The 24367-nt window shown below is 44.7% G+C and overlaps 1 protein-coding gene and 1 long non-coding RNA gene across 2 annotated transcripts in view; one reads left to right on the top strand and one right to left on the bottom strand.

The window, feature by feature from the left end:
* The window catches only part of LOC103125982 (T cell receptor alpha chain MC.7.G5-like), a 578475-nt gene that overhangs the window by 407171 nt on the left and 146937 nt on the right, over nucleotides 1–24367 (top strand). The window contains exon 3 of the mRNA XM_060175347.1: nucleotides 24108–24118. Within this exon, the coding sequence (XP_060031330.1) occupies nucleotides 24108–24118 (11 nt within the window). The remainder of the gene's footprint in view (nucleotides 1–24107; nucleotides 24119–24367) is intronic.
* Nucleotides 418–11725, bottom strand: LOC132533487 (uncharacterized). Its single transcript, XR_009545381.1, has 3 exons — nucleotides 10971–11725; nucleotides 9764–9871; nucleotides 418–704 (listed from the first exon to the last, which is right to left on the bottom strand). It is a non-coding gene; the product is annotated as an uncharacterized LOC132533487 (long non-coding RNA).

The following is a 24367-nucleotide window of genomic DNA, read 5'->3' as shown; positions in this document are numbered from 1 at the left end:
CAGGATCTTAAGACTACAAGGGTAAGGAGTTGGGTGGTAGCACAGTAAGTTAAGCACAGGTGGCGCAAAGCGCAAGGACCAGCTTAAGGATCCCGGTTCGAGCCCCCGGCTCCCCACCTGCAGGGGAGTTGCTTCACAGGTGGTGAAGCAGGTCTGCAGGTGTCTATCTTTCTCTCCCCCTCTCTGTCCCTCCTCTCTCCATTTCTCTCTGTCCTATCCAACAACAATGACATCAATAATAACCACAACAATAAAATAACAAAGGCAACAAAAGAGAATAAATATATGAATATTAAAAAGAAGAAGACTACAAGGGTATAAGGTTTCACTCCACACCTGCCAGCTGAGTTCTGTTTCCTAACCAAGTCTGCCTCTCCGCCCTTCCTCTTAAAGCATAACCACGGTAAGTTTCAAAAAGCAATAGCTTAGCTACTTTATTATTGATGTTTTTTACAAATTCATGTGTTTCTATTATTTATAGTGACATATGCCACTCCCTTTCATATACCTTTAAAAGGAAAGAGAACTGAGACTGTGAGCTGTGTTAGGTTCTGTGATTTCAGTTGGATGGCTGTTGAGACGTTCATTGTGAAAGGCAGTCCTGCCACACACAGCATAGCATCATCTGGAGAAAAGCTCAGAGCCTTTTTGTGTTTGGTGATTTGCCTAAGTGAATTGGAGTCCTGGTGATCACACTGAGAGGCCTTGATATAAAAAAAAAAGTTGGGGGGTCAGATGGTAGCACACCACAGTAAGTGCACATAGTGCAAAGTGCTAGGACTGGCGCAAGGATCCTGGTTCAGGCTCCCCACTCCCTGCCTAAAGGCGGGTTGATTCACAATTGGTGAAGCAGGTCTGCAGGTGTCTATCTCTCTCTCTCTCTCTCTCTCTTGATTTCTCTCTGTCCTATCCAATAGCAACAATAACAATGGGCAGGGGAGAGGGGGAGATGGCCACCAGGAGCAGTGGATTCATAGTGTAGGTACCAAGTCCCAGCAGTGACCCTGGAGGCAAGAAAATAAAATGACTTACTTATATATTGAATAGAGACAGAGAGAAAATGAAGTGAGAGGGGAAGATAGAGAGGAAGAAAGAGAGACATCTGCAGCCCTGCTTTGTGAAGCATTCCTCCCCCAGGTAAGAACTGGGGACTTAAACCTGGGTCCTTGCACATAGTAACATGTGTGCTCTACTGAGTGCACCACCAACTAGCCTCTGCCCTGGCTTTTTTCCCTCCAAAGATTTACTTTATGAAATTTAAGTAAGAAGCATAAAGTGTCACATGAGAGATTGAAACCAGAGCACTGCTCTGAGACATGGAGCACCAAGCATCAAACACAGGGCCTCAGGCATGTAAGTCCTCTACTGTACCAACCGAGCTATTTTCCCAACAGCAGGGAGACCCTGATTACCACATGAACGCAGTCTCCATGGCACAGGGCCTGTGGAGCACACGCAGTGGCTGCCTCTTCTCATTTCAGTTGTCCTGAAGAGAATTTGTCTTTGGCCTCCACCTGCTTTCAACTTAGAGTGTAGTCTGTCACAACAAGAGAGGAATTATCCAGATTACATCTGTCCTGGAAAAGTGTGTATTTTTCAGCTATCATCATATCTTCAACTGTATTTTTTTTCTGCCAGTATTCATTCCCTGACACATGCCCCTGAATAAACACGAGGCTTGTACCATAATATTTATTAACAAGTTGCCCTCAGAGCTTGACTGTGCCTTTAGGAATCCTCTCAGACTCTGGTACACTCTGCAGCTGAGTCCCAAGCTCACTGCGAGTCAACACAGATGCAGCAGCACACTGTGACTCGAGGTGGCAGCTCTCCTCAGGCCTGGCTGCAGCTGTGACCCAGCTCAGCTTCCGGGTCATTGTGTGGGATGGTGATGGCACTTTTTATGATAAGAGATTCTGACAGAAGGAGGTCATTCATTGCCAGTTGAGTGTTGCAAAAGTTCCCTCTCTCTGTGCTCTGTGCTTTTTTTTTCCTTTTGAATAGATACAGAAATTGAGAGAGGAGGGAGGAGATAGAAGGTAGAGAAGGAAAGAGACAGACACCTGCAGCCCTGCCTCACCACTCATGAAGCTTTCCCCCTGCAAGTGGGGGCCAGGGGCCTGAACCTGAGTCTTTGTGCACTGTACTGTGAACGCTTAACCAGGTGCGCCACTGCTGGTCCCCTTCTCCCTATGCTCCTGAGACACATCTCTCTAGCATGTGCCATTCTCCATACATGCTGTGTGTCCCTGCTCTGGTATCTCTCCACAGGCTGGATGCTGCTGCCAGTTCAGACGGATGCCATGTTCTCTGTCACTGACAGATGTCACCCTGACGGAAACCTCCTCAGCATCCCCTTTGCCTTCCCCTGGTGACTTCCCCAGCTTGCACAGTGTCCTGAGCAGTCATGCATGTGTGCTAACGCTCAGACTGTTTGGCAATTAAATCCCTGTCAGGAGGATTGCTTGTATTTCTGTTCAATAATCTTTTCATTCATTCATACTAAGTGCTCATTACACAGCTCAGTGTTAACAGTCCTTTAGCCTGTCGTATCTGTGAGGTGTAGAATGGCACTTGCATTCTAAGCAAGGGCTTGACACAGCATGTCCAATAGTGGTCAATAAACAACCCCTCTTAATGATGGGGTCTCCAGCCATGGTGAACACAATAAGGAGTGTTGTATTTACTCACTTTTTTTTTTGTATGCTTGAGGCTTTGGTTCACACTACATAAGAAGTTGACATCTGAAGGCTAAGGTCTGAGTAACAAAGGTCAGCTGTGGGAGTCGGGCGGTAGTGCAGTGGGTTAAGCGCACGTGGCACCAAGTGCAAGAACCTGCATAAGGATCCCAGTTTGAGCCCCCAGCTCCCCACCTGCGGGGGAGTTGCTTCACAGGTGATGAAGCAGGTCTGCAGGTGTCTGTCTTTCTCTCCCCCTCTGTGTCTTCCCCTCCTCTCTCTCTTTCTCTTTGTCCTGTCCAACAATGATGATATCAATACTAACTACAACAATAAAACAAGGGCAAAAAAGAGAATAAATAAATAGATATTTTTTAAAAACTTAAAAAAAAGGTCAGTTATGCAAATGTCTCATGCCTGAGTGATTTACATCCCCAACCCACAGGAAAAATCCTGACCACCAAGGCTCCAGTAAGCTTCCCTGGAAGGCAGCATGTATTGTCACACATGGTTGACAGGAGACCTAAGTGCCTTTTTAAAAAATGCAAGACTGACTGACTATTGATTGACTGATTGATTGACTGATTGATTGATTGAATTGTGAGAGGGAAGAACCAAAGTACCATTCTGTTATACTCAGTGCTGGGACCCAACTCAGGACCTCATGCTCTTAGATCCAATTCTTTATCTACTGTGCCACCTGCCAGGCCTCAAACTTAGTTCTTTCTGTGCTATATTGCTGGGATGGAACAATGGGAAGCTTGCATGAGATGTTCCCTACACTTTGCCTAATACACTTTTTCCCTTTGCTAATCTGTAGCACTGTTGTGGTAAACCATAACTGTTATAACAAAAAGCATATATTGTATTTACCCCAGTTTTTGCCTCTCCTGACTCATTGCCACTTTCCACTAAAGACACACCATGAACTCTACAGAACCAGCCAGAACATCTGAGATTCACCAGAAGTGGCAAGGGGGCAGTAGAAGCAGCAGCAAGGTCAGGCTCCTGGGACAAGACAAGGCCACTGGGTTTGGTGAGACAACCTGCCCTCATGACCAACACCCACTTGAATAGTGAACAACCCAGTTACTTATTTGATGGGGTGCTTGTACCCCCCCCAAAGCTACCTTATAGCCACTTTGATCAAAATTTACATAACTGCCCTCCCACAAGGCACCCAGAATGGTTTTGAATTCTCCTCCATAGAATCTTCATTTAGCTTGTTACCATTAGAACTGACTTGTGTTTGAGCACCCTCAGAGCTTAGTACCTTTTCATCTCCTGACCTATAACAGAACTAAATAAATGTAAGGGGTGTATTAGTTCAGACTCCAGAGTTGGGAAGTACTTAGGAAATTGTGTCCAAGCTGGAAGGGCAACCAGGAAACGCATGGGTGGTGGTGGTGGTGGTGGTGGTGGTGGTGGTGGTGGTGGTGGCGGGTGTCCCCATGAGAGACACTGGCATGGGGCAGAACAGGGGAATAGTATACTGGCAGGTGGGGCCAAAACCTCTCATCCCCAAGAGAGGGAAGAGAGACCCCCTTATTCATCTTGACAGCTTCTCTCCTCTGTTAGCATAAACCCAAACCCGAGGATAAGGTCATTTCACTCCCTTATGTGAAATAGAGTGGGAGGGTCTCATTCACAGGAATGCTCCCTATCTATCTATCTATCTATCTATCTATCTATCTCTCCCAAATAATAAAAGCTTTATCGCTTCTCTGTGAGAGATGAAGCAGGGTTCTAGTGGGTTAAAATATATGAGATCTTAATCCCACTGCTGTACAGTCCCAGAACTACAAAATTTGAGTCCACCATAAATCCTGCTGCAAAAACTTCCTTCATTTTTGTAGGTTTTATCTCAAAAGGAGGAGAAAGAAACAGGCTTATCTCCTGATTCCAGACCTGCCCCCCCCCACCCAATCACACTCCTATCCAAGAAATTCCAGAAAAATATTGTTCTCCATTTCCAAAAAAAGTGACCCATGGAATGCTTTTTCCTCTATGCAGAGAAATACTGCAGAGGGTAGAGGGCTTCTAGTAAGGTCTTTTAAACTAATAATTGATCTAGGGGCCAGGGTGGTGATGCATCTGGTTGAGCGCACATGTTACTATGTGCAAGGACCCAGGTTCTAGACCCTGGTCCCCACCTTCAGGGAGAAAGCTTTACAAGTGGTGAAGCAGGGCTGCAGGTGTGTGTGTCTCTCTCTCCCTATCTCCCCCTACCCTCTTGGTTTCTAACTATCTCTATTCAATAAATAAAGACAATAAAAAAATTTTAAAAATTAAAAAATAGGGGTCGGGCAGTAGCGCAGTGGGTTAAGCGCAAGTGGTGCAAAGCGCAAGGACCGGCGTAAGGATCCCGGTTCGAACCCCGGCTCCCCACTTGCAGGGGAGTCGCTTCACAGGCTGTGAAGCAGGTGTGCAGGTGTCTATCTTTCTCTCCCCCTCTCTGTCTTCCCATTCTCTTTCCATTTCTCTCTGTCCTATCCAATAACGAACAACATCAACAACAATAATAACCACAGCAAGGTTACAACAACAAGGGCAACAAAGGGGGTAAAAATCACACAGAAAACAAAACAAAAAATTTAAAAAATAATAATAATTGATCTGCTCCCAATCTAGGTTTTTTACAGCTCTTAATTTCTCTAGTGGGATAGTGTTAGATGTAAGGATTTCTATTGTTTAGCTTGTTTGTTTTCTATAAGAGGACTTCTACCAGGAAAAAGAGTAAGATTAGTCACTGACCAACATTAAAACCTCTGTTCTGGCCTCTGAGTGTGCTACCTGAGGACCACTAGCTTCTCCCTCCCCCACCCCAAGATTCTTTCAGCAAGCAAGAGAAATCAAAGAGGGTTTCCAGAGAGGACAGTAATTTTACATTCTACCCACAGCTCTCCCTGTGACAGCATATATTCACTGTGAAATCAACAATTTCTGGAGCGCAGAAGGCAATTCTCCTTTCCAGAATCATGTGACCATTTTAGGGTACTTTGTGGACACATTTTCACTCTTAATGGCAGGTTCCCTTAGGTGACTGAGGGCTGCTATAAGCCTGAGAATGACAGGACAGAAACAAGGAAAGAAGAAAGTGGAGGAAGAAAGGATGGGAAAAGAGAACCCAAAGTTGAAAAAAAAATCACAGGAACCCCATTACTCATCAGAAGGAGAGACAGACTGTGACCCACATAGTCAACGACTGCCACCTCTCCAGATTCAAAGGAGGTCTCGAAACTTTACATCAGGCTCAACCTGATACTGTTAACTGGCTACGGAAGAAGGGCAAATGCTAGAAGAAGAAGAAGAAGAAGAAGAAGAAGAAGAAGAAGAAGAAGAAGAAGAAGAAGAAGAAGAAGAAGAAGAAGAAGAAGAAGAAGAAGAAGGAGAGACAGAGAAAGAGATAGGGGGAGAGGAGGACTGGGAAGAGAATATTATTCAGTGTAAGAAATCACAAGCATGGGGGTGGGGAGCAGTGCACCTGGCTGAGCACACATGTTACAGTGCATCAGGAGGACCTGAGGTTAAACCCCTGCTCCCTAGTTACAAGAGGGAAAGTTCACTAGCAAGAAAGCAGTGCTGCAGGTGTCTCTCTTTCTCCTTCTCTATCTCCTCTTCCTCTCTCATTTTCTTTCTGTCCTACCAAATAAATTTAAATTTAACAAAATTTAAAAGAAGAAGGAGAAGAACAAGAACAAGAAGAAATCACAGCAGGATGGCTTGGGAGGTGATTGTGGTGAATAAGGTGTTAGATTCTCAAACATGAAATCCACAGTTCAATCCCCAGCATCAAATGTGCCAGGGTGATGCTCTGATGCTCTCTTTTCCATTAATAAATAACTTTTAAAAAAATATTTATTTATTCCCTTTTGTTGCCCTTGTTGTTTTATTGTTGTAGTTATTATTGATGTCATTGTTGTTGGATAGGACAGAGAGAAATAGAGAGAAGCGAGGAAGACAGAGAGGGGAAAGAAAAACAGACACCTGCAGACTAGCTGCAACTCCCTTGCAGGTGGGGAGCCGGGGGCTCAAACTACGATCCTTAAGCAGTTCTTGCTTTGCGCCACCTACGCTTACCCTCTATGCTACCACCTCTGACTTCCAATAAATAACTTTTAAATTAAGGAGGAAGAAGAGGCAAAGCAAGAGGAGAAGGAGGGGGAGGAGGAGTCACTACTTGTGGCTTCCCTGGTTGAATTCACCTCTCAGCAGGAAGTGCAGGAGGGTAGAATTTGAGTCTGAAAGACCAAGGCAAGATTAAGAAGAGGAACCAAGGGAGTAGGGTGGTAGCGCAGCTGGTTAAGCACACCTGGCGCAAAGCACAAGGACCAGCGTAATCATCCTGGTTCAAGACCCCAGCTCCCCATCTGTAGGGGAGTCGCTTCATAGGCGGTGAAGCAGGTCTGCAGGTGTCTCTCTTTCTCTCACCCTTTCTGTCTTCCCCTCCTCTCTCCATTTCTCTCTGTCCTATTCAACAACAATGACAGCAATAAAAACAATAATAATAACTACAACAATGATTAAAAAAAAACAGGGCAACAAAAAGGGAAGAAAAAAAAAGAAGAAGAGGAGCCAAGACCATGAATTGAGCCCATTTCAGTCAGCACAGAAAGACCCAGAAGAACAAGGATCACCACACCTAGGAACCACTTACTAAATCCCCATTAAGTACCCAGCACTGTTGTAGGATTTCAGGGGAACACAGAAATGGCAGGCTGCCTCAGTAGGATGTCTCACCTCCAGTTCCTAAAGGCAGCAGTGAGTCATCACCCAGCAGGAGAACAAACAAGGAGCAGAGGAGGAACACCTCCTGATGGCAGGTAACACTTGGCCTCAGGCTGTGCCTTGTTCCCTGAGGACAATCCTGTAGCAGCCTTTCCTGAGCTGAAAGCTTATTCTTATTTTGACAAGACAAATCTCTTACACAGTGGTTTTCAACCTAGACAGCACATCAGTTACCCAGGAAGACTTGTAATATCCAGTCAGCCTCTCAGGGGCTAGCACCCCAGCTTCAGGACTTTACTCAGCTTCCCCAAAAGAGCCCAAAACACCTCCGAGACAGCTGCAGGCAGAAGCTGTCTTTATTGCTCCTCCAGCTTTGCTCAGCCTCCACATTCCTCTTACCCAAGCTGTTTCTTTTTCATTTGAGATTGTTCTGCTTTGTCCTTCCAGTGGATGATTCCATAACCCTTCACTCAACGTTTTTGATGCTTTAACATGGCTTCCCCCCACTACTTAATGTCCATGGGCAGCCCCACTCACTCCATCTCCCCATTATGTGTTTCTTCTGTAGGACCTTTCCTAGTCTAGCGTCAGCATTGATGGGTGCTTGATGTGAGCAGAGTGCTGGAGTAGGCACTTAACTGCTACTAAAAATTAAATCCAATGCAATAATGTTTTCTGTTAAATTCCATGTGACACTTATGGGCTCTCGTCCGATAAAAGATTGGTGTTTTGGCAAAGTCTATTTCCCTTGCTTAGAAGTAATTCCCTTGGTATATAAACAAAAGATCCAAAAGAATGTATTGCAGCAGAAAATAAAAGGAGATTCCACAAATGGGGGCAGGGGGGAAGAAGTGTTAAAAACTGTCTGAAGCTGACAGTCAACATCTCCCCTGCTGAAATGTCAGCCTCACTCTAGGAGGGAGACACATTTGTTTGTAACAAAAAAACAAAAGTCCCAGACGATACAACTGGGCCAGACAGCTGTGATTCAGGCTCATTTTCTCCCTGTCCAAGGGCAAGCCCCAAAGCTAAACTGCTGAGAGCTGAGAGCTGAGATGAGAAGGGCGAAGAGATGGTCTGGAGAAGAGCCCTTCACGGGTGGGGGAAGCCATGCTGTGGACCCACCTGCTTCTCCTCCTATTGCCCAGCTGCACAGGTAAGATTAGCCTTGGAGCCTCAAACTCACAGGCTCTATAGCTTCTATGAATAAGGAAGCGCTGGGGAGCTTGAAACATCACCAACCCCACAAGGCCCAGTCAGAAAATGAACTCACCATTAAAACTAGTTGATATTTGCTCAATAATTGAGTGAGGACTAGGGAGCTACATGGTAATGGCACACAAGACTTGCATGCCTAAGGCCCCAGGGGTATCCAGGTCCAATCCCAGGTGCTACCATAATGAAAAGCTAAGCAGTCCTTGATCTCTTTCTCTCTCTCCGGAAAATAAGTAATTTTAATAAATAAGTATTTTAGCACAAAGACTCATACAAGGATCCAGGTTTGATCCCCTGGCTTGTCACCTGCGGGGGGAGGGGCGGGAGGGGAGGCTTCACAAACAGTGAAGCAGGCCTGCAGATATCTGTCTTTCTATCTTCTCCTCTCCTCTCAATTTCTTTCTGTCCTACACAGTAAAATGGGGGGAAAAAATGACTGCCAGGAGCCGTGGATTCATAGTGTTAGATAACCCTGAAGGAAAAACTAGTGTAGCCACAGGCCCTTTGGACTATAACTAAAATAGGCCTACCAGCTCTCTACAAAATGGAGACCCCACCCCCAACTCTTCATCTACACTATTCCAGCCTTTAGGTTCATGATAAGTCTACAATTTGTTTGGCTTTATATGTTAACTCTCTTTTCAGCCAACAGGTTCCAGGTGCTGTGTCCTGGAGCTCCGCTTCCCCAGAACCCCACCCCACTAGGGAAAGAGAGAGGCAGGCTGGGAGTATGGGTCGATGTGTCAACACCCCTGTTCAACGGAGAAGAAATTACAGAAGCCAGACCTCCCACCTTCTGCATCCCACAATGACCTTGGGTCCATACTCCCAGAGGAATAAAGAATAGGAAAGCTATCGGGGGAGGGAATGGGATACAGAGTTCTGGTGGTGGGAATTGTGTAAAGTTGTACCCCTCTTATCCTATCGTTTTGTCAGTGTTTTCTTTTTATAAATAAAAAAATAAATAAATAGATATTTTAAACAATTATTGGCTGAACAAGCAGATAAATACCCTGGTGAAATTCCCCCTGGAAGAGTTTTTGGGAAAAGCTGAAGTGTAAAGAAGCTCTGTACTCCCAACAGGTGTCTCAACCCCCTAACATTCTGACATGGCCCCTCATTTTTCTCTGTCTTCATTTTACCTTGATTTTGTTTATTTATGAATCAAGTTAGAAGACTTGTTGGAGCAGCAACAAAAGCCAATTACTCCATTTAGAAAAGGCAAGAGTTTGCAGTCCAAATGCTGGAGCCTGGGGAGATGAGAGGAATGAAGATGGTCTCCTGAGTATTATATACCAACAAAGGAATTCTCACCAGAGCCACTTTATAGAGCTGACAATGCAACCAGCCACTTTGCTCTGCAAATTCTTCAAATCACCACGAAAGAGAAGAGGCAGATTACTGTGCTTCCCCACCCATAATGCCACTGCTCTACCTCCCGGTAGGCCACATCACCAGTGAAAACCTGCTCCTCCCACCTCCCAGTCTGGTCAGCTGACCACCAGAGCAGGCTTCACAGTAGAGGAATCACAAATATTCTCCTGCATCACTTCATGACCACATGAGGAAATATTGTCCCTCATTTTATTGTCCAGAAACCTAGGGTCTGAAGAGAGTAAATGGTGCAAGTAAATGGTGGTGTGATGTGCAAACTCAGCTCTGTCAAGTCTTAATTCCAGCAGTATCTCCCCATAGCATCTAAAGAACAAGAGCAGTGCCCAGTCTACCCCAGTCGAACGTTCTGTTTGAGTCCTGTCTGTCTGAGGTGGTGTGACCAGCTGCCTGCTCTCAACAACCTGTGGAAATTCAAAGAAATGGAGTATGACTTCAAGGAACCTACTTGAAAAACGGGGGGTGCAACTCTCTGTTGAGGTGATGAGAAAAGTGAAGGCTGAGACATGGAAATGTTATGCATGTACAAACTACAAACTATTGTATTTTGCTGTTGACTGTAAACCATTAATCCCCAATAAAAAAAATTTTAAAGAAAAAAAGTCCACCCAACCACTCTCACCTCTTGCCTTTCCTACAAACCATTCAAGTCTCAAGTTCCCTTAGATTTAGATAACAATATAAAGAAGAGAGGAAACTAACAAAGCAAAGAGGAAACTAACAAATCAGTGAAATTTAATGTTTACACATTTTATTTTATGTATTCTCCACAGAAACCCTGAATTTCTTCCCCTACTTTGCAGACTAGAAAGAAAAAGCTCTCCCTGGAAGACATATGTAGGAACTCCCAAGGGGCTGGGGAGTTAGATAAAGCCTTTCTACAGAGAATGATTGAGCACAAGGAATACAGCCTGGATAGAATCTGGCAAAGGCAGGGCCCTGGGCCCCTTCTCTTACCTTGTACCTGGGCACCTCTAGACAGAACAGTTTTGTGTTTAAGTTCCATCTTGCTCCTGCCCGACGCCCAGGCCAAACTGAGGGCAACAAGTCGTGACTCTCCCTGACAGGACAGATAGCAGGTATCCTATCCAGGCTTTGAGCCAAAGGCCTCCACCCACTATCACGTCTCCTCCTTGACATCTTCTGCCTTTGGCCTGGAGTTATTGTTCCTACTGACACTCTTCTAGTCAGGCTCAGAAGGAGGCTGGGTTTGTCCATTAGCAATAAACTCAAAACATTACCACTGACCTTTGGCAGGTATGAATCACAGTCATAGCCATAAGCACATTCTTGAGATTTTTTTCAGTGACTTCCTGAATCATTTGAAATAGCTCAGCAGACTTATCCAAACCCTGCCAACTGCTCTTGTCATACTACCGTGGCTTTAAATCCTACCTCAGTGATTTTGTTTGTTTGTTCGTTTTTTACGTGTCATCGTTGCTTACTTATGTTCTCTCCCTTGATATGTCCCCTGTACTATTTGTGTAAGAAAAAACCCACTGTTAAAGGGGTGATTAGTACCAACCTAATGGGAGAGACACTTGTAAAAGTGTGGATTAAATTGTTGTGGATTGAATTGTGTCTTTCAAAAAAAAAAAAAAAAAAAGCTATGCTGATAACTCCAATCCCAGTGCCATTTTATTCCCAAGTTGGGAAATGTTCTCCTCTCTCTCTCTATCAAGACCAATTAAAAAATAAGTATGTTGAAACCATAACCCCAAATACCTCAGAAAAGGGAACATCTTAGAAATAGAGTTACTACTACAACTGATTGATTTTGTTAATGAAGTCATACTAAAGTAGGCAGCATCTAGTCTAATATATATAATGCATATTTTGTCTGCTACCAGGGTTATCATGGGGGCTCAGCGCCTGCACAGTTCCATCATCATTTCTCTGTACTTTTTGACACCTTCAGCACTGCTCTGCCACTCCTGAAGCTTCCCATCTGTAAGTAGGGGCTAGAGGTTTGAACCCAGGTCCTCATGCATAGTAGTGTATGTTTTCTACAGGGTGAGCCATGAACCTACTCTATAACTAATATCTTTTTTAACAAGGCAGTTATGTGAAAACAGACACAGGGAGAACATTATATGATAGCAAAGACAGGGATCAGAGTAATACAGCTGGAAGCCAAGCCAAAAAAAAAAAAATTCAAAGATTATCAGAACGCCACCAGAGACTAAGAAGAAGCAGAGATAAAGTTCACTGTAGGTCTCAGAGGGAGCATGGACCTGCTGACATCTTGATTTCAGACTTCTAGCCTCTAGAACTGTGAGGCAATATATTTTTGTGGCTTTAAACCACCTAGTTTGTAGTGCTTGTAAAGCAACCATAAGAAATGTACAGCGCTGGGTTATTGGAAACCAATAGACATCCTGGTCTGGAAACAGAGGAGTCCTCGTGAGTGCAAGCCTGAAGCATGGGGCCTGCAGATTAGGAGAGAAGCTGTCGTTTATAGTAAAAGAGGTGTCCACTGCCAATTCACACTCTGGCAGAAAAGACTTTGGGGTAGTAACCCACCTCACCCTCCTTCTTCTCTCCATCTTCCTGATGGTACCACCCATTGGTGAAATTATTATGTGGACCGCCAGAGAGTGAGGGCTGCATAAAGGTTCGCCTCCTAGAGTAGGAAGTTGAGTGGATCTGGGATCCAAACACGAATCTCAACTGCAAAGTCACTTCTGGAGTCAATCCTGAGCCCCTGGGTTACTTTGAGAGTTACGTCCTCTCAGGGTTCTTCTGCCCTGCAGACCACCTCCACAGTTACAGTGGAGGAACTCATTCTGCAGACCATTCATCAGCCACTGCCTCTTGTGCTCAAACAAAAGTTCTAAAGTAATAGGTCCCTTGGAACTTCCCTAAAATAGACTTCCTAGCTTCTTCCCATGTGAAGACCCCTAGTTTCATCTGCTACCTTTGGGTTCCCATTTATTAAATAATTTGTCCTGCTTTATATCTTGTCACCTTTCAGCCAACAAGTTACAGATGTCATCCTGACTTCCCTAGGTAGACAACCTCACCAATATGTCCTGGAACCTGACTTCTCCAGAGCCCTACCCCAATACGGAAAGGTAGAAACCGGCTAGAGGTATGGATAGACTTGCCAATGTCCATGTCCAGAGGAGAAGCAATTACAGAAGCCAGACCTCCAAACATCTGCACCCCCAAAAGAACTTTGGTCCATATTCCCAGAGGGATAAAGAATAGGGAAGGAAAGCTTCCAGTGGAGGAGATGGGACACAAAACTCTGGTGGTGGGAACTGTGTGGAATTGTACCCCTCTTGGCTTACAATCTTTTCATCATTATTAAATCACTAATAAAAAAATTTTAAAGTTAAGAACAAAATAGCCAAAAACATACATTCCAGAGAGGAGGTCACATCGATAGATTCATCAGAGAATCCTCAGACTCTGCTGCTAGTAACTATGACTAGATGTACAGGCTGTGCCAAGAGCTGGAGGGTGTGAAATAGAAAAGCCAAGTATGTAACTTTAAAAGAGGTTGCCCCTGGAAACTTCCAGATGCTATAGAGAATGGACACCACTGTGTCAGAGAGGTGGGTCGTGAGAGGTGATTTGTACTATTAAAGGATAAGATCATCTTTAATTCTTTGCTAATGGTCCTCTAGAATGGTGTGTGGGGTGTGTGTGGGGTGTGTGTGTGTGTGTGTGTGTGTGTGTGTGTGTTTTGAGTAGTTAAGGAGAGAGACCACCATGAAGCCAAGCAAGCTCGACTTTGCTTCTATCTGAATTTGCTCAGGCCAGTTTGGTGCTAGTCATGCTGGTGGGAGTTGAGGGGGCAGTGGCAGGGGGAGCAGGCAAGCTTAGGGAGCTGCTCCTCCACTGGTATGGAACTCTAGAGTCCTGTACAGTCCTCAGATTCCAGGTGTCACCTCCACTCTTCACACACCCTGTGACCCTCTTCCCAGTTTCTACTGAACCCTCGAGGTTCCATTATTCATTTACTTGCCTAACTTCAAAAATCATTATTGGTCTAAAAATGTGTAAGTGTAGGTCTCATGAATTCAGATATTCCTCTCTTAAAGTACATAGGCATTCAGCCTATCATAAGCTAGTAGGCAGAGGTGTTTTCTAAGTTCTGCTGGTTTGTTTGACTGTGTGTTTCTAATGTGGCAACGTTGATCTGTAACAATATGGAAGTTTCAAATGCACCATATTCTAATTAAAACCTGCATAAACTACATCAGGATCATCACCAACGTCTACAAACAGTTAAGGGAGTCAACTGTAAGGTGATGGATGAAAACTAGAGCTGGTGTTTCTGGGCTTTTTCTTCAACCTTTTGCTTTGAGTAATTCAATCTAAAGGGACCTAAGAACCCTTCAGAAAAGAAGACAGATGAGCCCAGTAAAGATCAGAAAGCTCTGGCTTAAATGTGGACATGGTGCCTCAGTGAGTTGCTCTTTCACACTTGGGTGAATCACCCTCATCCCACTCTGCGTGGGGGGTGCGCGGTGAGCACAGCAGTCTGCAACACCAGCAGGCGCCATCAATCTCCTCCTCTAAAGATTCTTTTGATTACAGCTGTAAATACCAATAACTGTTCCTGGTATTAACTATCCCCATCACCACAGAGCATACAACATGGACAATAACATGAAAATGGAACAACAACCTCACACTTGACTTCTAGACTAGGAGCCATAGACCTCCTTATTAACCAAATAAGCTGCCTTAACCTCCTCTCAATTGACTTTTAACTTCTCTGCACCTCATAAAGGTGGTATTGTCATCTCATTAATAGGCAACAGGCTCTCAAAGCCTTCTCTGATTGGCAGAAAAATAAAAACCAACAACCTCATAAGGAGCCTACACAGCTGCCGAAGGGGGTCATTTCCTGAGGAACAACAGTGTCACAAAGTGCTAACTCCCCAGAGGTTACCAGGCATTGGCGGAGCTAGGAAGCAAAGCTGTGCCAGGGTGAAACCATGCAGAGGGGGGCTGTTCACTCGCCTTTCTCACCCTTTCCTGGGCAGGTAAGAGATCCAGGATCCTCGACCAAGCAAGATGCAGCAATGTGTCCTCCAAGACCAGGCACCTGTGGCCGGTGCCCTCAGTAGTCTCCACCCCAGTCCTCACTGAGCCACTCTCCTATCTTTTCTCTCAGGAGTCATGTCGAGGGTTGTGTTGGTACCCCAAGACCAAAAGCTAACTGTGTCTGTGGGGGAGTCTGCCACACTTGAGTGCTCTGTGGAAGGAAGCACCACCACAGACTACTATGTCAGCTGGTACAGAGGAATAACTATGGCACAATTGCTTTCATTTACCAAGAAGAGAAAGTCTACGGCCCTGGATTACAAGGAAGGGTTCGAGATAAAGTTGATTATTCAAACAGCAAGGCCCTGCTGGAGATCCTTGAGGCATCAGAGAGAGATAAAGGCTCTTACCACTGTGCAGTGACTATTACCCTGCTGCAGGTTCTCTTCTGGGCAGCTCAAAAAACATGGTGATCCAAGGAGAACAGCAATGCCAACACAACCATGACTTCCCTCTCAAATCAATAGTCTAAGAAGTGGAAATGGACCTGGGTGGAAGCGCACCTTCTTGAGAGCACATGTTACCACTCTCGAGAACTAGGGTTCAGTCCCCTTACCCCCACCTTCATGGAGGAGACTTCACAAATGGTGAGGCAGGTCTGCAGGTGTCTCTCTTTCTCTCCCTCTCCTCTCAATTTCTCTCTGTCCTATCAAATAAAAGGAGGAAAATGGTCATGAGGAGCAGTGGATTTTTAGTGCAGGCACCAAGCCCCAGTGATAACCTTGGTGACAATATATTTTTTTAAGTGTGTGTGAGGGGAGGGGCAGTGGTGCATTCAGTTAAGTACACATAGTACTAAACACAAGGGCCCAGGCCCGAGTCCCTGCTCCCCACCTGCCAGGAAGATGCTTCACAAGTGGGAAAGCAAGTCTACAGGTGTCTCTCTCTCTCCCTCTCTATCTCCCCCTCCCCTCCCAAATTCTCTCTGTCCTATCCAATAAAATGGAAAAAACAATAGCCACCAGGAGCAGTGGATTCATAGTGCCAGCACCAATAGCAATAATAATCCTGGTGAAAGTAACATTAAAAAAAAAAGTGGGAAGAGGAGAGGAATCAGGACAGGCTGGTATTTATTGCTGCCTTTCTCCCCAACTCAGTCATAGTTTATCTGTGACTCTCAAACTCAAGGGGGCAGCACTGAGGGGAAGTATGGGTCAGTGTGAAGCTAGGAGAGAGAGAGTCAAAGCCAGGTATGTTAGGCCTTACTTCACTCTCTGAACAGATTTTTTTAGTGCTTTGTAAAAGATTTGGTCACATACCCAAAGAAATTGGAATATGGCATAAACTAAAGAGACACTTGTCAAGTGTGACTGTGGGTGACATCCTGTTTCTCTCCAACTACACACACCAAGAATCTACTGAATCAGATTCTAAAGAAATAAGAGGGAGCTGAGGGGCATTCCCCTCCAGCATCAGTAGCATCCCCTGCTCACCAGTGTGGTGACCCCAGCAGGAGTTAGGGACTATTAGCAGACAAATGACCTCACGCTGAAGAGGTGCTTCAGAGAAGGGGATGTATAAAAGCAAGGGAGCTTGGAGCACACGGGCCTCTTTGGCTGCTGCTGCTGCTACTTCTGGTCAGAAGCTTCTTCTGGTCAGGTATCCGCCATGGTTGCTTCTCCTGGGAACTGAACACGTGTGACTCTGCTATCCGGTAAACTTTTAGACCCCTCTACAGCCATGAACAACCTTTAGCAGAGCTGATAATTGTTTATCTTATGGGACTAAACTTTGATAACCATATTCAGACTTTATAGACCTAGCATACGCTTAACCCTTGATGATAATTGCTTATTTTGCCTTTAGCTGTTTCCGTGTATTGATTAAACCAGCTCCCAGCTCCCGCTGTGAATCCTTCTATATGTGCCACAAGCAGCCCCAGCCCCCTTACCTCTTTTTAAGTTAATTTACAACACACCAGGAATGCAAGAGGAGATTCGACCTTTACATTCTGTGATGGCTGACTAAATGTGGTCTTTTGTCCTCCCTCCCATCTCTACCCCTTTCCTCCTCCTTCTCCTCCTCTTCCTCCTGCTGCTGCTCTTCCTCCTCCTTCATCATCATCTTCTTCTCCATGCCCCAGAAACAAACTTACAACAATTTCTTCAGCACGTCCTCATTCTTCCTTGTGCATCTCAACTACACTCTCCACTTTTGAATAATCTAGTTTCCACACATTGGTGGCTCACAGCTTATGCTGAGGCTAAATCTGAGGCCTTGTTTGTGGTCTCATTCAATCAGTGCCCCTCATGAAGGAGCCTTATTAGATCTTTTTCTGGAGACAGACTTTTCGTGACTTGATTGTTAGCAATGGTTTTATGGAAATACAGGTGTATCCAAACTCATCAGATGGTGCACTGAAGATACATGCAGTAGGTTGTACTGAAAGTAGACCTCAATAAAATCATAAACATATATATATATATATATATATATATATATATATATATATATATATACACATATGGGTTGTCTCCAAGTGTTCACTGGGCTTCAGAGTCTGCACAATTACACTGCTTCCAGCAGCCTTTATTATTATTATTATTATTATTTTAAGACAGAAGGAGAGACAGAAATAGAGACAGAGAGAAGAGACCCCACCGCATTGCCCCACCACTTTGTGAAGTTTCTTCCTTGAAGGCACTCAACTTGAACTCTAGTCCCTGCTCGTGGTAACGTGTGCACTGTACCAGGTGAGCCACCTACTGTTCCCCATAAAAATAAATAATGAAATTCAAGTTCCAAAGCCTCACTCAACTACTCTAGGCAATGTCTAAGGAAAAATTCTCTCCAACTCACCATTTAAAGGCATGTGGAGACAAGAAGCTGTACCCATGTGACAACAGATTCTTATAGATCTTTATTCCCAACAAAGTTATTTGAAAGGGGAAAGTGCAAGGAGACTGGCAAGTGTGTGCCAGACATACACATTCAGTTATGACCAAGTCTCCTCACTATTCCACCAAGAATCTTCCCCCATCCTCCCACCTTCCATGGTTGTAGATGATCTTTATACTTTCGTATATAGGTAGAGATGTAGAACAATACATATAAAACCATATACATACTACTGTTAACATGTATAGCTACCCCCACCACACTGAAGGAAACTTCATGCTGTGGTATCTTTTCCTCTCTCCCCTTGTCTTTCTGCCTCTGTCTATTTCTATCTGAAAAAGTTGGTTCAGAGCAGTGAAGCCCTCACCACATGGAAGGAAGCTTCAGTGCTGTGGTCTCCTTCTGCCTCTCTGCCTCTATTTTAAAAATAAGAAGCAAAGAAGAAATTAACCCTAGATATTTTTCTGGATGCTGCGATCTCTTTCCCTCTCTCCCTCTAGCTCTCTTTCTCGCTGAAAAGAAAAAAGTTATCCTGAAAAAGAAAGAAAGAAAGAAAGAAAAAGTTATCCTGAAAAAGAAAGAAAGAAAGAAAGAAAAAGTTATCCTGGAGTAATAAAACCCCAGCAGTAATAACGACAACAAAAAAAAAAACAATAACAAAATGAATGCAGAATTCTTTGTGGTCTTGGTAAGTTTTAAGCAATAGTCACATACACCCACAGCCTGGTAACAGTATGCAATACCATGTCTGGAATCCAGCAGGAATTCTTTGAAGGTGCATCTTGGATGTCTGAGACAATCCAAGGCAACAGCAGAACAGGTGCCCCCAGCGCACTGCTCGACAGGGAGACGACCTGGAGATTCAATAGCAGAAGTCCGGCCAGAGCACAAGTGCTTATATTAAGTAAAATAAAGCTGATTCTCAAGCTACATCTAAATAAGAAATATAGTCACGCTAGTTGTCTGTTTACCTACATACATATGGATGCACATAAGTTTAAGTGACCCTTCTGTGCTTAAGGACAAAGACCTCATAAATATGCTAACTCAGAAAAAATAAATGTTCATAGAAGCGTATTGCTAGGGTCATGAATCATTTGAAGAAGAAAGCCAATCCAAAGTACAGGCTCTGGGAAGCTAAAGTCAATTTCAAAAACGATGATGCCATTCATTTATTCACTCCTTAACGATGTATTAGGTCTTTGCTAAGTGCTGTGTACTTTTCTAGATCCATGGAGAATCCAGTACACAGCCGCTTGTGAGTTTCCCTCAGGGAAACAAAATGCATGTGAGAAGGTGATAGTAGCCAGGGAGGAGATTTGCAAGGACAGAGATGCACGTCACTCGGGATGTGGTGGCATAACTACTTTAAATCAGGTGCTCAGGAAAGGCTACAGGGAGTGATCTCATTTCAGCAAAGGCCTGGGGGTGAGCAGGCAAGAGAATGATTCAAGTCTGGTGTTTGCCAGACTTTTCTGTTAGAAATAGCATTTTTATGTCCAGTTTTATGATACCTAATAGTGCCAACTTGTCTGTATCTTGGGGGGATAGGCAATAATTTTTCCTTCTTATCTCACTGAGAGCTCCTTTTTTTTTTTTCTCTTTCTCTCTCTCTATCACTAGGACTCCACTGCTCCAAGTTGGCTTTTTCAGATAGAGACCAAGAGATAGAGAGACAGAGAGATGAAAAGACATCAGAGCATCAAAACTTCCTCCAGTGCAGTGGGGTTTCAGCTCATGTGGATAATGAAGCAGGTATGTTAACCAGGTGAGCTCTATTGCCAGCTCTCAGCCCTTGCTGAGAGCTTTTTCACTGATAGTTCAGACTTTTTCACTCTCAAGACCAAGGGACTGAACGTCATTAATCAGCATAAAATTAGGAAGAAGCCCTTCTGAAAAAGTCCAAACTGATGTCATAAAATGACAGGGGCCAGACGCTGACACCCTTGGTAGAACATACATGTTACTAAACATAAGGACCTGCCTCCAGCCGCCACCAGCAGGGGAGAAGCTTGGCAAGCAGGCAAGCAGTACTGAAGGTGGCTCTTTTTCTCTCTTTCTCTTTATCTCCCCTTCCCTCTCAGTTTCTCTCTGTCCTTACCCAGAAAAATTAAACAAAATAAAATAAAATGGAAGATGGCTGACAGTGTTTTGCAGACACCTAGCACAGGGAGATGAGAAATTGTACCCACATGTTAAAAACTGTGCTGGAAACCATTAACCCTGCAGTAAAATTAAAAAGGGGGGGGTGGCAGAACTGGATATCTGACAACTAGAACATAGACCACAAAGTCCTCGGCCTTTCCTCCCTACTTATGTGACCATGTCCTCTGGATTGATGAGTATTTCTTCCCAGTCATGAAAGGAGAGGAGACAGATTGGATGGTGCTTTTCTCTCTCTGGGCCCAACAATGCCTCTGCTCCTCCTGCATTTGCAGATCAGCGTGTCTTCTCCAAACGGTGCTCACAACACCCTCTCAGTAAGGGTCTCCGTTTTGATTCTGCCTTCTCTTCAGGAAGCCAGTCACAGATAAGCCTGAGGACTTGTGGCATCTGTAAAGAATGTGGGAGTGCCTTCACAATTCACCCTCTAGGACGTGCAGGTGAGCCAGAACTCCAAGGCCCAAGGAAGGCCTCAAAGTTGGTTTCCATTCTCGGTGGTAGAGAGAGTCATTGGAGAAACACCCTGAGGGCATGCTGACAAAAGCCCAGTCACATCAATAGGCTCAACTGTGTTTGCAGAGCACAGTTATTATAATCATCAGTTTCTGAGGGTTCACTTGAAAGAGTGAGAAGGGGTTTCTGCACCAAGCTTCTAATAAGAATCATAAGGGGCCAGTACAACTAACGTAATAAATCAGGAAGCTGGCACAATGGCAATGAGCCTCTTTTGTGGCAGGAATCAACTTTAAAAATATAAGTTCAGTGACTGAGGAAATGGCTCAAAAGGTAACATGTGAGCTCCGTGGCTGGGGAGAGAACTCAAGCTGCCAGAGTGTCAGAATTGCTGGCCTATGGTTCCCAGTTTGGGCCTCAGTACTACTTGTGCCAAACTGGTGCTTTGACTTCCCTCACTGTCTCATAGGAATCCCTATCTATCTATCTATCTATCTCTATTATAATACATAAATAAATCTTTTTTCCCTGCCACCAGGGTTATCACTGAGTCTTCATGCCAACACTATGAATCCACTACCAGTGGCCATCTATCCCCCCTATTATTTTTCTATTTGTAATGAGATAGGACAGAAAGAAATTGAGAGAGGAAGGGGAGCTAGAAAGGGAGAGAGACAGAGAGACACCTGCAGACCTACATAACCACTCCTGAAGCATCCCCCTACAGGGGAGGAGTAGAGAGTGGGGGCTTGAACTCAAGTCCTTGCACATAGTAATGTTAGCATTTAACTGGGTGCACCACCATCTGGCCACAAGAAACCGCCCCCCCTCCTCTCTCTCTCTCTTTTATTTGAAACAGAGAAAAAATGGAAGGGGAGAGCAAGCAAGAGAGAGAAAGAAAAAGAGAGACACTAGGCTGGGGAGATAGTCTAATGGTTATGCCAAAAGAATCTCATGTCTGAAGCAACAAAGATCCCATGTTCAATCTCTAGCACTACCAAAAGCCAGAGCTGAGCTGTGCTCTGGTTAAGAGAGAGAGAGCGGAAGATGGACAAAGAGAGAGAGAGACAAAGAGAGAGGGAAAGGAAGGTAGGAAGGAAGGGAGGGAGGGAGGGAGGGAGAGAGGAAGGGAGGAAAGGAGGGAGGGAGGGAAGGAGGGAGCGAAAGAGAAAGATGAGTGAAGAGTCCCCTCTCCTGGTGGGGAGTGGGGATTCAAACCCAGATCCTTGCACATGGTAATGTATTGCTCAATCAGGCATGCCACCATCCAAGCCCAAGAAATTATTCTTGGTGCCAGGTGGTGATGCACCTGGTTGAGTGACGTGTTACAATGCGAAAGGACCCGGGTTCAAGCCCATGGTCCCCACCTTCAGGGGGAAAGTTTTGCAAGTGGTGAAGCAGGGCTGTCTCCTCCTTCCCTCTCAATTTCTGGATGTTTCTAACCAATAAATAAAGGATAATTTAAAAAAAGGAATTATTCTTTTTAAATATCTGAGTTCAAAAGCTGCAGAGATGACTCAGCAGTAGAGCAAATGTCTCACGTGAGTGAGGCCCCGAGTTCAATCCCCAGCACCACATGAAAAGAGAGAGAGAGAGAAGGGAGAGAAAGAGAATTGTCAGATGATCTTATTTATATATGAGATATATAGAAGCAAAGCAGGGTGGCGGTGTACCAGATTAACCGGATGCACATAGCACAAAGCACAAGGATCCTGGTTCTAGCCTCCAGCTTCCCACCTGTAGGGGACATCACTTCACAAGCGGTGAAGCAGATTTGCAGGTGTCTTTCTCTCTCCCTCTTTGTCTCCCCCTCCCCTCTCAATTTCTTTCTGTCCTAGCCAATAAAAAAAAAAATGGGAAAAAATGGCTGCCAGGAGCAGTGGATTGGTAGTGCAAGCATCAAGCCCCTGTGATGACCCTGGAGGCAAAAAAATAAAGTAAAATAAAAAATAAAGGAGGAAAGAAAGAAAAGAAAAGGAAAGGAAAGAAAAGAAAGATAGGAAAGGAAAGAAAATGGAAAAGGAAACAAAGCAAAGGATAAGATAAAATAAAGCAAGCCCTTAGATTCTGACTGTAGAACTGAGGCTAACAAGGGGAGAATGGGCTTGGGGGTGGACAGTGGAACCCTGGGGCGGGGGGGGGGGGGAGTAGTTCCATAGGCTGTGGTGGTGAGATACTGGCACTTTGGTGGTGGGAGTGACATGGCAAAACATATTTTGAAGAGGTGTGAAGTAGCAGCCCTGATATAGGGTAGGAGTTTTAATGTCATATGACACCTCACCTGCAGGGGGAAATCTTCACAAGTGGTAAAGTAGGGCTGCAGGTGTCTCTCTGCCTCTTCCCCTTTCCCCTCTCAATTTCTCTGTCTCTATCCAATAATAAAGAAAAAATAATTTTTAAAAAAAGTAAATGATTTTCCCACCTTCACACAACCAGCCCAAAGTATACAGACTTCCCAGCTCCTGTCTGGCACTCCTCTCACCACAACCCAAAGCTGAGTTACCTAAGATAAGCACCTAACTCACCTTTGTGTGCCTGCAGTTCCCGTTCCTGTGATGTTTCCCTTCCCTGATGTCAGCTGGGAAATATTTCTCCTCCAGCCATGACCAGCCCCATCCAGTGCCTCTGTGCTGTGCATAGTGAGGAAGAAATGAAAAGCGAAATGTCTCACCTGTACAGGGGTATAAAGAGTCTTTTAAACTCTTCAAAGAGCTGGGCTCGTGGTCAGCTTTGTCCTCTGCCTCTTTCTGGAGGCTCTCCATGAACTAGTGAACCCTGACCTGTCTCCTTTTGCATTCCTCTGGGTGCCAAACACCATGCCAAGCTACAGTAAGTACTAGTCTCCATTGTCCAGTGAAAGAAAAAAGGCTGACCTTCCTCTCTCTGAACCTAAATAAATTCCAGACACCAGGTTCCAGATGCTAGCATGATGCTGACCAGACTTCCCTGGATAGACAACCCCACCAATGTGTCCTGGAGCTCCACTTCCCCAGAGCCCTTCCCCACTATGGAAAGAGAGAAGCAGGCTGGGAGTATGGATTGACCTGCCAACACCCATGTTCAGCGGGGAAGCAATTACAGAAGCCAGACCTTCAGTCTTCTGCATCCCACAATGACCTTGGGTCCATACTCCCAGAGGGTTAAAGAATAGGAAAGCTATCAGGGAGGGGATGGGATACAGAGTTCTGGTGGTAGGAATTGTGTGGAGTTGTACCCCTCTTATTTTGTGGTTTTGTCAATGCTTCCTTTTTATAAATAAAATTTTTTAAATGAACCCCATTCATCAGGGACCTTGCTAATCACTCATTCATTCACCAGCAACACCTCTGATCCACTCTGCTGGGTGATGGATCAATCAGTAGCCAGAGTCTGCCTTCCACTCAGAGGAAACTCTCTCCTTTCTATGTCAAAATAAATGCAAGGCAACAAGATGACAGGATTGTTAGGAAAAAGTCACAGAATGTGCTGCAAGTTATTAGGATGCCAATGGTACAACAGCAAACACTGGGCAGCCCCTTCCACCAAAGTCATGGGCCTGTTATGTTCCTGAGTTACTCTGAGAAGTCTTGGAGAAACTAGACAGGGTTGAAGTATGGTAAGTGGAGACTGAGTTTACCATGAAAGATTGTCACAGTGGAAGCTGCATCTCAAGCCCAATTCTCCCCCTGAGAAACTAAGTCCCTCACTTCCTAAGCTAGTCCTAAGAAGCTGGAACTGGTCCTGCAATCATTGATGGTGAGTTGGTGGAATGTCACTTGAATATTGTATTGTGTACAACCCAAGTTTAAGTCTGGTCCTTACTACATTAAAGGAAACTTCAGTGCAATGGTCTAGCTATC

Source organism: Erinaceus europaeus, chromosome 16 (assembly GCF_950295315.1).
Source record: "Erinaceus europaeus chromosome 16, mEriEur2.1, whole genome shotgun sequence".
Lineage (NCBI taxonomy): Eukaryota > Metazoa > Chordata > Mammalia > Eulipotyphla > Erinaceidae > Erinaceus > Erinaceus europaeus.
This window is presented reverse-complemented; position numbering and strand designations above follow the sequence as displayed.